The 14231-nt window shown below is 44.3% G+C and overlaps 1 protein-coding gene across 4 annotated transcripts in view; it reads right to left on the reverse strand.

The window, feature by feature from the left end:
* EXOC6 (exocyst complex component 6) overlaps nt 1–14231 on the reverse strand; it is a 2769442-nt gene that overhangs the window by 1457216 nt on the left and 1297995 nt on the right. For all 4 annotated transcript variants that reach the window (XM_069611363.1, XM_069611365.1, XM_069611364.1 and 1 more), the window contains exons 9-11: nt 1410–1493; nt 1251–1297; nt 1031–1151 (exon numbers count right to left, since the gene is read on the reverse strand). In XM_069611363.1, the coding sequence (XP_069467464.1) occupies nt 1031–1151; nt 1251–1297; nt 1410–1493 (252 nt within the window). The remainder of the gene's footprint in view (nt 1–1030; nt 1152–1250; nt 1298–1409; nt 1494–14231) is intronic.

The raw sequence follows: 14231 nt of genomic DNA on the forward strand, positions 1-14231 counted from the left end.
CAGTAAAGCAGCAGCAGCCCTAGCCTTTACATCCCAAGATTACAAACGACAAATCCTGAAAGTTCAGAGAACTAACACAATACGTAGTCATCAAAGCGCAGTGTAGCTCGCAAACCGCAACCTTTGCCTAGAAAGTAACACAGAGAACGAGTGAGCATGTGTACAGTCAGCCAGGGACCTTGTTTACGGGGAATCACGCCGAGCAGGGGTCTCCCACATGGAGGGTGAAGCAGCAATTCAAAAATAATCACTTTTGAATTTAATTTGAACATCACAAACTTAAACGAGAAAATCAAATGGGTTTCAAACACACACATAGAGATAAATTAAAAGCAGACACTCAATTCAAAACCAACGCATGATCCTTAGAGCAGTGGTACAGCTGGTCAAGCAAAGGTGAAAACCCGGTCAATGAAGGCAGGCTGATACTCCAGTAATACAAAAAGCTGACTTGACAGCGGGCACTTTGGGTCTTCAAACAACCTTATACTGAGTGTCCCAAATACAGAACGAGCTCTCAGTTCCACGAAGACAGCTAAGCCCTGACATCGCACTAAGGCACTGGAGGGGCGTCTCATCTCGGAAGGTCTTGTGGCTGAAGTTTATTTTGAAAACAGGGTGTTTGGAATGATAATTAGGAACTATTTCCTGGTGAGGCTTTCAGTGTGAACTATTCAATCCGATCTAATGAAGAGGTCAGTTGAGACTAATGAGGACAGATTGCAATAATAACAGCAGATTAACTCTGCATATTCTAAACTGCTGGCCTAAGAGCGCGTTCGGAGGGCCTAGTCAGTTGTAAATCAGTGGAGGATTATGCAAATAGCCCACGGCTGGGAATCGCAGCCTGATTCTGATGGGAAAACAAAAGCCTGGCAGGACGTCTTTCAAATCACAGCGACTTCTAATTACAAAAAAAGCACAATGATGGAGGTGTCATTTTTCAAATGCACATTACCCTGGTTCTAAACCTACCCTTTCTTTGAGCACATGAGTTTAGGTGATATCAACACAAAGCGAGAGCTCTTACCGAATGAGTTCGAAGGACCGCAACTAGCTTGGAAAGGGCCATGTTCCAAAGTTCATCCGTATACGCCTTGGTTACCAGCCCTTGTGTCACGTGCAAAATGTGATCTTCCACAACAAAGAACCTGCAACAAAACACAACGTACTGACTGTAGAATCTGCAACTATAAGACCAGTACACTGCTATGGAACCAGCCTACAGAACACGCGTGCCAATTACTCACCCCGCTACTTGACTGAAATATCTTCTGTAGCCTTCCACCGTTTCATGCTTAGTAGAAAAAGAGACAGAAAAACAAATAAATACCACCGCAACGTATTGCTTGGACATATACACAGGCGAAGTCGAAGAATACAAGAGTAAAAGTTTTGGTGTTGTGTACCATGTTTGCCTGTGGCTGTAACACCAATCTCGCCTGCTTCCTTCTTTGCTTTCTGTAATAGTTTTCAAACGTCTCTCTGTCACCCTAAAAGAAAACAGCAAGCAACCCATAAGAAAAGGCTTTCCGCCACACCAGAGAAATACCATTGTGATTGGCAGCATTTTAAATGGAGTTTTATTACACAACTTCCCAAAGATAGGCACTATCAGTAGACTACGTGGACACCATTGAGATCCTTTACATGCTCAAAAATGCGCTCATGGATGGATACTCGAGGAGGGGGGGGATATGCTATTTTAGCATTAATTGCATGGTTCGAGTACATGTGAACATTGTCTTCATCCGTTTAGCAAAACAATTCCAAGACCGAACAGTAGTTGCGGACCACGGTCTCCCAAAGGCCGTAAAAAAGGTCAATATATCTCGGGCTAGTCAAACAACTACACAACTGAGCAAGGAAAGGCAGTGGGGAAAACCCAACCATATTTTTTTGTGAGGAATTCATGCATTTTCGTTAGGATGTATGGAGTGTTACTCATTTTTAGGTTTCCTTACTGGGTTGGCACTTTACGAAATACTCAATGAATAAGGACCAGTAACACAAATACAACACATCAGCAGGTTAGTGGCTATTTTAAAGACAGCCTCTGCTTCCTTGAATCACAAAGTGGACCTTTTCAGAGCCTTCATGCTAAACCTAAAATATATGCGTGTGTAGACAGATATCTTTGAATAGTACACACGTTGGCTATTGAATGTAAAACAAAATAATTGCAACTTAACCACGAACGAGATAACAGTTTAAAGTAAAACGCATTCAGACCTCGCACTAACACAAACTGTGATTTTTTTTCAATTATTTATTTTTTATTATACTTGATTTTAACCTAAAAGGTTTTTACAAGGAAAATCAGTAAACTTTGTCCTCATTATCTTTTAATTGAAGTTAAAAATCAGTTCCAAGATTTTTGCTGTGGCCGTCACCCAAACGGTCTTCTCCCCTCCAATCAGCCGAGACCACCAAAACTCTTCCTTGTATATGTAGGCCAAGGCTAAGATGTTTTTTAGATACGGTTTCCTGATGTGGTCGACCGCTGGGCATGTGAGCAACAGATGTCGAACAGTTTCCACCATGGCCTGGTTATCGCAAAATCTGCATTTGTTGGATGTAGACCGGCTCCTGATTTCTAAGATTTCATTCGTTTGGAGGAGGTTCAATCATGCTATCAGGAACAAGTTTCTGAGCTTCCTGTTTGGATATTTTGCCAGGAAGGGTTGTGGCTCGTGGAGCTTCCATGCCTGTGGCGGTAGGTGGGAAGCCAGTTTATATGTTGCACCTGAGTCCAATATTGAGATCCAGTCTCGCTCATTTAGTCTCTTTTGTGTTTTTGTTGGATTCTCTAGAAGTTCCTTTTTTGTGCTTTGAATCTCCTCCAATTTTTCTTCCTGGTCTTTTACCCATTGATTTGGATGGAAATTATTTCTTTGTATATGGCATCCAGAAGTTCTGGGCGATCTTCTAGGAGGATTTTCCTGTATAACATCAAGGCATTACGCTCTATCACTCCCTTCAAGGACAACTGACTCAGTTCTCGTCTTAGGAGCGCAATTGGAGTTGAGTTTGGGAAGTTAAGGACCTTTCTCCAGAAGTAACTTTCTAGTTCTGTCCTAATCTTTTTTGGCAAAGATGGCATTGCTTCCGCTCCGTAGGAGATAGAGGGGACTACCTTTGCTTTATAGAAGTTTAAAACCGGCATTAGGGAGAAACCGCCAAATTTCTTATCCAAAGCTTGAGCCTGGGAGGTTAGGCTTCTGATTTTTACTCATAGGGCGGTTTGCACCGCCTTCTCCTGGCTTGAGTTGTCCAGCGTGACTCCCAGATATTTAAATTCGGTTACTTTTTCAATCGGAGCACCGTCAAGTTGCCATTTGAAATGTTCTGAGGTTCCTCCACATTTTCCCAAGGTTAGTACTTTGGTCTTGTTCTTATTAATTTCCAGATGGTTTTTGGCGATGTATTGCGCAATGGTGGTCAGTTGTCTCTGGAGACCAATAGCTGTTTGGTCAAGCAATATGACGTCGTCCGCATATAGCAATCTTGGGATTTTGCTTTTACCTAGCTGTGGAGGAAATGATCGAACTCCATGCTCCAAGTCTTTGTAGTCTCCTATGTAGGACAAGAAGAGCGCCGGGGCCAGAGGGCATGCTTGTTCTACTCCACGATTTGTGGGTATAGCTGATGAGAGTAGACCTTGGTTGTTTAATCATACCCGCATTCTGGTGTTGTTATGTAGAAATATGATTGGTTCTAGGATTTCTTCTGGGCATTTCCATGCTCGCAGTTTTTTCCACAAAGTGGGTCTGTCAACTTGGTCGAAAGCCTGGTTTAGATCTATAAATGCCAGGTAAATTTGAGCTCTTCTTGCCATCGCCTTTCTTTTTAGGATGCTCAAGGCCAGAATGTTTATAGTGGTACCCATGTTCTTCTTAAAGCCTGTCTGGAAAGGGTCGTTGCATTCTGCCTCTTGCGACCAGTTTTGAAATCGGCGTAGTAGAAGAGATCCATACACTTTACTGATCACATCCAGTAATGAGATAGGTCGAAAATTGGCAGGATATTCTCTGCTTCCTTTTTTATATATCGGGATGACCACAGAGGAGGTCCAAGAAGCCAGAAGCTGCTTTGTTTCAGTGCAGCGCACAAACACCAGGCTGATAAAGGACACCATTCCTCCGGATGTTTTTTCAGTTCGACATTTGTAAGGCCGTCAGGTCCAGGAGGTCTGGAATTCCTGAGTTTGTGAATTACATCAAGGATGTCCACTCTATCATGCAACTTCGCCCATGGTGTTTCTTCTCTAGAAGTTCCCCTGGGTTTTTCTCCACTCCTGGGATGTAGTTCTTGGGTCGTACCTCGGAATAAGGTCTCATAATGGGCTGTCCATACATCCTCAGCTATGGAATTGGTTAGCGTGTTGTTTATTTGGCGGTCAGTGGATCTAATCGGCGCCCAAAATGTGCGTGCGTTTTTCCCGCAAAGCTGTTTCAACATCTCCTCAGTGTTGTTTTGGTAGAGGGTGAGGCAGTAGTTTTTCAACCAGGACTTGTAATTCTTGGATGCAACCAGGAAGGCTTTTCTGCTTGCTGGTGTGTTGTCTCGTGCTGCCAGTCTTTTTGCAGTTCTCACTAGTTTTCTTTTACATACCAAGATGTTATCATATTCATGGGGACGGATTTCACAGCTTGATCGATTTGTTACCGTCAGGTTCTTGTATTGAATAAGAAAGGGGCAGTAATCTGGCTTGGCGTCAGTCTGGCTTGAGAGTCCCAACAGGTAGTAGTTGGTTCCGAGATTAGATATGTTTTTGTCACTCAACTTGAGATGGTTGCACTTATTGTTCACTTCCAGCACAGATTCTAAAGACTGGTTTACTGCATGAAAGCAGGTCCATGTGATGGTCAAAAGGTTATGGTCACTTGATGTAGTTTGTATCACGTCAAAAGAAGTTACTGTCGGAATTAAAGAGCGGGAAGTGAAGATGTAGTCAATTGTAGCTGTAGATTTTTCACCTTCCCAGGTTGGCATCCGACTTTTGTTTACGTATAAGCTGTCCAGGTTGACCAGTTCTCTTGAGCCCATCAAGGTGAGCCAAGAACGCCCTCGATCCTCTGCCAATGTCGTTCGGAGAGATTAATATTTCTTTGTACAAACTGCATTGAGGTCTCCACATATGAGTATGTGGGAGACCTGGTTTTTGATGTAAGACCGATCTATCTCGTTTTCCAGTAAGTTTATGAAGCTGTCGTTGGAGATAGCCTCCGGGTTCCAGTAAGTGTTGATAATGGTTACTGGTACTGGTGAGATCTTCCCAGTGTCCTTGTTCAGGTGATTCCATGTGACTAGCACAGTTAGTAGGAAAAGCGACATTGAGATGTTTTCTTTCAATATGATTCCTTTTCCCAACCGGATTGCTGTTATAAGGCCGGAAAATAACGTCCTCTTGTTCCTTTACTTGTTGGTGCGTGTGCGAGAACAAGGCCATCTAGGGTTGGTTTCTCTATAAACCACGTTTCCTGGAGACACAAGATGTCGAATGTAGCAGGTCTACATCACAAGGGACCGTCAAATGGGAGAAGCCTCGGTGTTCCATGACCCCAGTCTTATAGTTGCTACTTCTTGCCTATGTTGTGCAGCTGGGTCGGAAGGCTGTGATTTCGAGGATTGCTATTTTTGTTTTGCTGACAAGGCCTTAGGGATCCATGCCCACAGTTGTTGTAACAAGGTCAGGTTGGTTTGCTCTTGTTCTGATTCCGTTGTTGTCGTCGCTGGAACCTGGACCAACGTTCTTCTTATTGCAGTTAAGGGTCCCAGAGGCCTTCTTCCAGCTTTTTCCTGTACCGGTAGCAGAAACGCGTCTTCGTGTTTCCCACTACCTTGTTTTGTAGTTGATGTACTGAGCCAGGGACTGGTTCTTCTATGAGGCCTTGCCCCTCTTATTTGTTTTGAGTCGAAAGATGAAATCGCTGGGTGGTCCTGCAATTTCGAGCTGTGGGTTCTACTCTGAGCGAAGCGCCCCTGAAGCTGATCTTCCTCTCTTTTAGATAGCATCCTCGTATGGTGGGGTGAGGTTCTCGAAACAGATGGAGGCGAGCACTCTTGTGTATGGCCTATGATTTCTGTTAGGTCATATCCCAATTTGAGTAGTTTTTCAGTTGCTTCTCGTAGCTTTTGTTTAACTCTTTTAGACGTGATATAAAGGACAGTTGTTGCTCGTCTCCCTTCGTGGGTAGGTTCGACCAAGATTAGATCTTCTGTTCTTAGTGAAGTGAGATTTGGAACACTATAGAAAAGTTTCATGACTGTTCTTCTGTTTAGAACAAGGTATTCACGGCTGTCCCTCAATTGCTCTAGTTTGAATGACGGTGTGGTTTTTCCCACCTGTCGCCGTATGGCATCTTTGCCTCTGCCTCGGTTTTCTTCTTCTTGCGTCTGCCTGTTTCTCAGTGCTGGACGCTCTTCAGAGTGTAGGTAGTTACTGTGTCCCCGCGAGGGGAGGTTGCGTCTAGTTGCCATAGTGGGGGTTCTGTCTGGAGAATTGTACAAGGTTGATCTACCCACCCTTGATCGATAGTGCTGAGGGAGATCTTTAGGGGGTTTTTCTTAATTTTCGGAGGGGTGTGGTATTTGTCCCCACTCTTTGCATTTAGTAGACTTCTTGCATTGGTTCTCCAGCGTCAGGAAAGATTGGTCCTCTTTCTCTTCTTCCGTCAAACTTACGTTGAGCATGCTGGTCGTAGCTAAAGTGGAATTTGTAGAGGGGAGGTCAACTTTTTCCGAGATGTCAGACGATGGATCGTCGAAGTGTTGGCTTAAATTCATTAAACCTTCTTACTCCAAGAAATCCTCTGTCGTTTTATGGGAGACGGGGGAACTTGCTGTAGTTGTTAGGTCCACATAGGTCTGGCAGGTTGTTTGTGTGATCTTCGTTTGTTGGTCATTTTTCTGTGCTTCTCTATCTTCGATTGTTGTTCTCGCGCTGGTTTGAGGAGCCACTTTTTTCGCAATTTTCTTCTCTGGTGGAGGCAGACAGAAGACCAACTGCTTTTTCCTTGACGATTGCTCTTTGGTTTTTGACTTTGTCTGGTCAAAGATTGCAAAATCCTTGTTGGTCGTAGGGTCTGTCTCGAGTCCCATTTCTCTTTCCTAGACCACTATAGAAAGGGACGACTTGTCTTCACTGACGCAGTTGTTCTGTGTTTTCCGACGTTTCTGCACTTCTGGTGCCCTCTTGATGGTCGGACTACTTACCGAGACAGTGCTTTTCTTAGGGTCTTTTAGCTGGATTTTTACATCGCTTTCAATAGCCGTCTCTAGTCGCGCTGGCGTCTCTGATGACACTACTTGGCATTTGTCTTCGCAGGCCCTCTAAGTTTGACAGGCTACTGACTGAGATGTTGTAGACTTTGCCGTTGACTTATGAGAGGGATCTTCTTGCTGGTACGAACTAAGTTCCAATGGTTCGAAGTTAGCTTGTGTTCCTTTCTTTGGTTCCATCGCTGCAACGTATCCCTCCAGATATAAGAGTTTAGTATGCATCATGGCTGATATTGTGCTGTGATCCTTCATGTGTCGTTTATTGACTCATATAGTTTAGTGAAAGGTGCGAGTGCTATGGTGACCGCCGACATTATTGTAAAGATGTGAAGTTTCTTTTTCAGAGACTCTGGGGGGCACTAGACGGAAGTTCACTCGGCCTTAACGGTCGAGAAGTAGTGGCTGGCGTTAGCGAAGACGAATCTCTTCTTGTAGGTCGTGTGCAGGAGGGTGTTTTTCTTTTTGAGGGCGTTGGTGTCTTGTGATTAGGTTTGCCTTGGGGATCAGGTTGGATTAGGTCAAAATCGTTGCGTTCCTCAGTTCTTCCTTTTTTTCTATCAGGTCTCACCTCAAACGGCTGATTGTTGTCTGTGGCGTTTAGATCTGGTTGTTCTCTCAAAAATTCTCTCGTAATGTCAGCATCCTGCGGAGGTTCTGTAGTGGTAGATCCTTTATCTAACTCTTGGTCTGTTTTTTTTTAAATAGGTTGTTTTGTCGGGTCAATCTGCATCCGGGCGTTTTCAGGTGAGGGCGGATTATTAGTTAATGGCGTTTATGGCCTTTGATGTTCTTCCAACAAATCCAATTGGGGACTCGGTGTCGGCCCTAACTGTCCACGTTGAGCCAGGCCAATCGTGTACCAGGAGTTGCAAAGTCTGTATCTTGTTGTATTTCAATAGATTCAGAGGTATACACTACCTCTAGCATTTTTCTGTCGCCGATTTTGTTGATCCTAACAAATTTGCGTTTATGCTGCTTTCCAAAAAAGTTCTTTAAAATGTGTGTGGAACTTGTTTTGCTAAAGTCCAATTTGGGACCATTTTGTTGTTGAGTAGTTTTCTTTTTGATGCAGGGAGTCAGTGTACTTTGGTTTTTTGTGTGCTGCCCCTGGATTTGACGCTTTTTTGTTCCCTCACTCGATTTCTCAGTTTGTCCCAGCACCCAGGTTTTTTTTTAGCGTTGTGCTCTTTTCCATGTTTTCTTACAGGGGCCCTCTTCCGTTGATGCTTTATTTGTTTTCATGTTCGAGGAATATGAGGAGACGGAACCGCTGCTTTGTTGTTCTAGGTCAACCCAGGTGTTACCCAGGTCATAAATGGTCCTTTCACGTGATTCAGACTCCTGGAGATCTGGTGCTATAGGCAGCCAGTCCCTTGGGGGGGTGGACTTGAATTATCACATCGCGGATGGCTTGCGTAGGGAGTGAGCTTACTTCAAGATCCTCCCTACTTCCCAAGGATTCGATAGACACTGCACCCAACGGTTTGTCATTGGAGGACGACACCGCTGCTGGAGTGTCTTCAATCATTTCCCCCCCCCCACATCTAAGGGGGCCGCCTACAGCTGCGCCCCCCCCAAAGTTCAGTGGGTTGTAGATTTCCAGGGGCTCCTCGCCGCCTGGTCCAGTCTCTGCCCGCTCCCCCTCCTCCTCCGTCCTGAACCAGCCGACGCCCCACCCCTGACGCTCAACGCCCGCTGTCCTCCGACAGACTGAGCAGAGCCTTCGGTCGTGGGAAAAGCACCCATCTGCGTATGCCCACTGTGGGAAGGATACGAAGGAAAGGAAGGTAAGTTGCTGTTTGCTGCGGGGTCTTGTGCTGACTTTTGCCATCTTGATGTGGTCACTGGTTCCCTGAGGTACTTAACTCAGCGGGCGAGTTTCCCCCGCCCCGATCCGATGGTAATGGGCAAATAGCTTCCCGTTGGTCCTGGCAGCTGGGCGAAAAGATGGAAAGTACAGGTGCAGCGCACATGGTGGTCTTGTTGGCAGATTGTGGGGCCTTTGAGGGCTCTTTCGCCCTTCTAGTCAAAGCGCTATGTGTCACAATCGTCCGGTCCTCTCTCGAAGATCTCCGAGAAGGCGGGGGAGCCTGGCTGTCCCCTAGCGCAAGTATCTCCTTCGCGGACGTTGTTGTTTTCCTTTCGTCGCCTCTGGGTTTTGAGCTACGAAGTCTGCGACCTTCAGCTTCCGGGTTTAGCGGGGTAGCGTCTATGGCGTCCATGTCGGCCATAGACTGCCAAGACTGCTACTCTGCCGCTACTCCGCGGCCGCTGCATGGCTGGAAGGGGTTTTTATTAGTGCTCCTCCCCTAGCACCTGCAGTGAAAACAGAAAGCAGACTGTCAGTTCAGTTCAGGATACAGCAGCAGGGACTGCCAAGACTGCTACTCTGCCGCTACTCTGCGGCCGCTCCGCGGCTGGAAGGGTTTTTTATTAGTGCTCCTCCTCTAGCACTTGCAGTCAAAACAGAAAGAAGACTGTCAGTTCAGTTCAGGATACAGCAGCAGGGACTGCCAAGACTGCTACTCTGCCGCTACTCCCAACTGTGATTTTGTCTTGGGATATCCTAGAAGAGTAATATTGTATAGGACCACTCGTTGCATACATGGTGATGAGCAGAAGGGACATCCTGGTGTTCTCATTAAGAAGGACCATTCAGAGGGGTCCATAGGTACATTGAACCCACCCCAACACTACTGACTCAGCTATCCACTGAATGCAATCTAATTTGAATGTAAACAATATAAAGCAGCATAGCATTCTTATGTGTTGTGCGTATTTACTCTTATAGGTCACAGCAACATGCCTGGCTTTTCATTACACAATTCCACCAGTTTTCTCAAATCTAGGGTAGGAAAGAAATCCAAGTATGGTGCCCCGATTAGTTAATTCTGATCCAAACACACTTCATAAATGGCCCAAATGGAAATCCTTTGCAGCTTAAAACATTCCTATATTTTGCATGTGTATTTAGGTTTAGCTATTGAAAAGGCACAAGACTGAAAAGATGCACATTCAGATGCGCCCCCAGCCCCCAAATGTACATTACAACAACCCTGTGCAAACAGTTTAAGGAGAAAACACTTCAATGGAAGTATTATGGTTATGTTAAGTAAATATGGGTCCCAGGTTACTAGTCACTAGTTCCCCATTTGGTTAATTTTGACTTCATTCCAATGTTACATTAATCATTTCTGACAAGCTGTCTAGAGAACTCTTGAAAAGCTCCAAACGGACTACAAATAAATGGTGCTCCAGAAATCTTTGAAACCAAAAAAAGGGTTACCTATCAAGGGTGCCATGTCTTAAAATCACGGCAAAAATGGCCATGTTTACAAAATATCGCAGCAACAATGCTGTGGTTTTGCCGCCACAATCATGTAAAGCAACCCCCAGACCCATTACACCAATTAAGGGGAGAGTGGGGGACACCCCCCGCAACCCCTGCTCCCCTTAAATGGTATAATGAGGTACACCTTTACCGGGTCAAACCACAGCATTTTTCCTGCGATTTCTTTTTACCGGCAACATTTTGGGCAAAATGTTATTACCAGATACCCTGTCAAGGCACACGATTACAGGAGGCCATTACTTTATTTTCAAAACTGCTTGATGGCATATCAATAAAACACTGATGTCTCATAATATCGCTAACCTGCTCCTAAATAATCCACAAGTTACTGTGAGAATAACAGATACTCATATATTTTGATTATTTCATGCTTAGCTTTGAGTACACATTTTAAAATATACACTCATGAGGGGCCACCATCCCTGAAGCCCTGGGTAAAGACACTTCTGTTAGACCCAAGTAGACACAACGAAAGAGGCTAAAAATGCCCTCCATGAGGATAGGTGGTGCCCTGCCAATTCTTGTTGGAGCCGGGTAGAGGCATGCACTCTTTGGTCTGCATCTACACAGCTTAACTGGGCTCCTTCAACTCACGTTTTAGACACCCACCCTCGAAAGTTTAAGTGGTTAGAAAGGTTATGCAGGGGTCTGCAACCTTTTTGCTATCCAGATGATTTGGACTACAAAACCCATCAAGCCCTAACCTGCATAGTTAATGGTGGGAGATAATAGGAGTTGTACAAATCATCTGGAGAGCCGCATCTTGCAGACCCCTGAAACATGTCACATATTAATCTGTGTGCACCGGCGGACATTAAAGATGTATGTTCTAACGCTCAAGGCCCTGTCAGGACCCTTAACTGCCTCTTGTTAAAAACTTGTTCCCTGATAAAACACGCTAAGATCTACTGACTAAGCATATGGATATATGTGCAGTAACAGAAACTTGGCTACATGACTCAACCGGACCGCGCCCTCCCTGGCAGTCCTCCCTGGCGGTCCACCCAGGCTATAAGATTCTTAGAGTGGATCGCAAATCAGGCCGGTGTGGAGGAGTTGCCATTATTTACGAGGCTTGATAAATCAAGTAGATGTTGTAGGCCTGTTGGTTAAGAATGGTTGTGTGGTTGTGTCACTTGTATGTGAAGCTGTTAGCTGATCATAACACCACCATCAATCTCATTCTTATATATCCCTATGTCAGATTTCCCTTGTTGATGCCTTTGCTAAAGCCGTTGCCAAAAGTTATCATCCTGGGAGATTTTAACGTCAGGCTTTTTGATAGATCGACTTTATGGCGGTTACTATTGAGTCCACATTGACTGATTTGGGGTTTTTCCACTATGTCAATACTGCAACGCATGTCAAATGCAGAACACTGGACTACGATACAAGCTATAATGTCATCATTAACAATTTAAGAGGTGATTCCATGTCCTTGGCCAGATCATACTTTGATTCACTTTAATCTAGTCTGTCTGTCACAGTTTAAGAAACCTAAACCGGACAGGATTGGCATCATATCAAGAAATATCCGTAGGCTTTCTGCTGCCTCAATGGCACCCCATTTGGAAGCAACATTGAATAATCTGGCCAATTATGCGTCAGCCGGTGAGCTCGCTGACACATATCAAAATATGCTGTTTAATACAGTTAACAGAAAAAACTCAGCTAGTCAAGAAACTGAACACCAAAGTTTGGTATTCATCTAAAATCCAGGAACTAAAGGATGCCACATGTAAAGCCTTTCAGCTGTGGAGAATAACCAACTCAGAGGAATATAGGATCAAATATACCCTGCCCATAAATCTGCCATTATGTTGGCAAAAAAAATTATCGTATGACCAGAGGATTGAAAATGCTACCTCTGACTCCAGAGAACTCTTTAAGGTTCTTAAAGAGTTAGAAGAACCTTGTCCATCTGCTGCCATGGTCAATAAAGATAAAGACTCTTGTACATCCATTTAGGACACTATGATTAATAAGATGAAGAAAATCCAGTATTGTGAATAAACATGCCGCAATCAGAAGGCCATGTGTTAATTTAGAACCCTCCACACCTGAGAACTCCATCCCTGCATTTGAGTTTAGTATGGTCACAGAACTCTAGGTTTCTAATGTGCTACAACTGAAACCAGCCCATTGCAAGGGGGATGTATGCTTTAGTTGTTAAGGCATGTGCTGCCCAGCTTATCCCTTTGATTACTAAATTTGTTAATACATGTTTTAGTGAAAGTTTTGTACCACCATGCATTAGGCAGGTGTGGATTTCACCATTACGCAAAAAAAACATCTCTTGACCCAAATGTCTCTTTAATCTACTGGCCTATTACCAACGTCCCGTTCCTGTTAAAGATCCTGGATCAGGTTGCCCAAATGGAAGTACAGGACTTTGTCTAAATATAACACCCTGGGCCAGAGACAGTCAAGAGTGCGCATAGCGCAGAAACTGGCATACTTGATCTGAAGGCTAACATTCTTGAAGTTTTTCAGACGGGTGGTATAGCTCTCCTTATGCTCCCGGAGCTGTCTGCCACCTTCAACCTGGTTGACCATGCTATGCTGGTCTCTAGGCTTGTACACTCTGCCTCTTTTTCGCAAGCAGCTGTCAACTGGGTCCGATCCTTTTTGGCAGACTGTTTAGCTAAGGTTTTTCAGGGTGATGCCAAGGCTGATGACTTTGTGGTGACTTGCAGAGTTCCTCAGGGCCCCTGCTTGTCTCCCACATTATACAATATCTTCACCAAGCCTCTATTCGAACTGCTCAATGCCAATGGCATAATTTATACAAATTATGCCAATGGCACCCAGTGCCTCATACCTGTTTCGGGCGATTACATCAGAGATGCTGAAACCATCAATTCAGTTTACACTCTTATACAGACATGGATGGCAGATAATGACTTAGCGTTGAATGACACGAAAACAGAGCTGATGATAACAAGCACAGCAACTCAATTGAGAAAGCGGAGTACCGATTTTCAGGGATTTAAAATTCCAGGCTGTGCCATTGCTACATGTCCCAAAGTGAAGACCTTAGGTATTAATCCTAAATCAAGAATTGAACATGAAAGTGCATGTGAACAGCCATATCTCTTCTTCTTACTATCTTAAACTGCTAGTTCAGATAAGGCTTTTTTGAACACTAACAAATATGCAACCATGGGCTATAAAAGGAACTCTTCATTGTCCGATTCCTATTGATGCCTTGCAAATGTCTAGAGAGAAACAATTGCCTGTCTTTATAGGTCCGATGTCCAGCGATCCAGCGGTCACAGTATCATGGGCCATTATCAAAGTCTCAGGTTTTGCATTGGAATAAAGACTTGATGTTCATGAAAATAGAGATTGTTCCCGTAAGAGAGATCATATTTTTCAAACAACTCCTGATATTTGATTGTGATAGGTTTCTTTTCGCAACATCGTGAGGAAATCTGCTTGCAAAAGAATAGAGGTGGCTTTGGGAAAAAAATCCTGTTTGGAAGGCTGAATGCATGCCTGTAGGTTTGGCGGATAGGGCATCAGCCATTATGTTGTCTTTCCCGGAACAAAGGTACAGGTGATCTTGTAAAATGAAAAGAAATAAGCCTATGAG

Source organism: Ambystoma mexicanum, chromosome 8 (genome assembly GCF_040938575.1).
Source record: "Ambystoma mexicanum isolate Mex_15411 chromosome 8, UKY_AmexF1_1, whole genome shotgun sequence".
Classification (NCBI taxonomy): Eukaryota; Metazoa; Chordata; class Amphibia; order Caudata; family Ambystomatidae; genus Ambystoma; species Ambystoma mexicanum.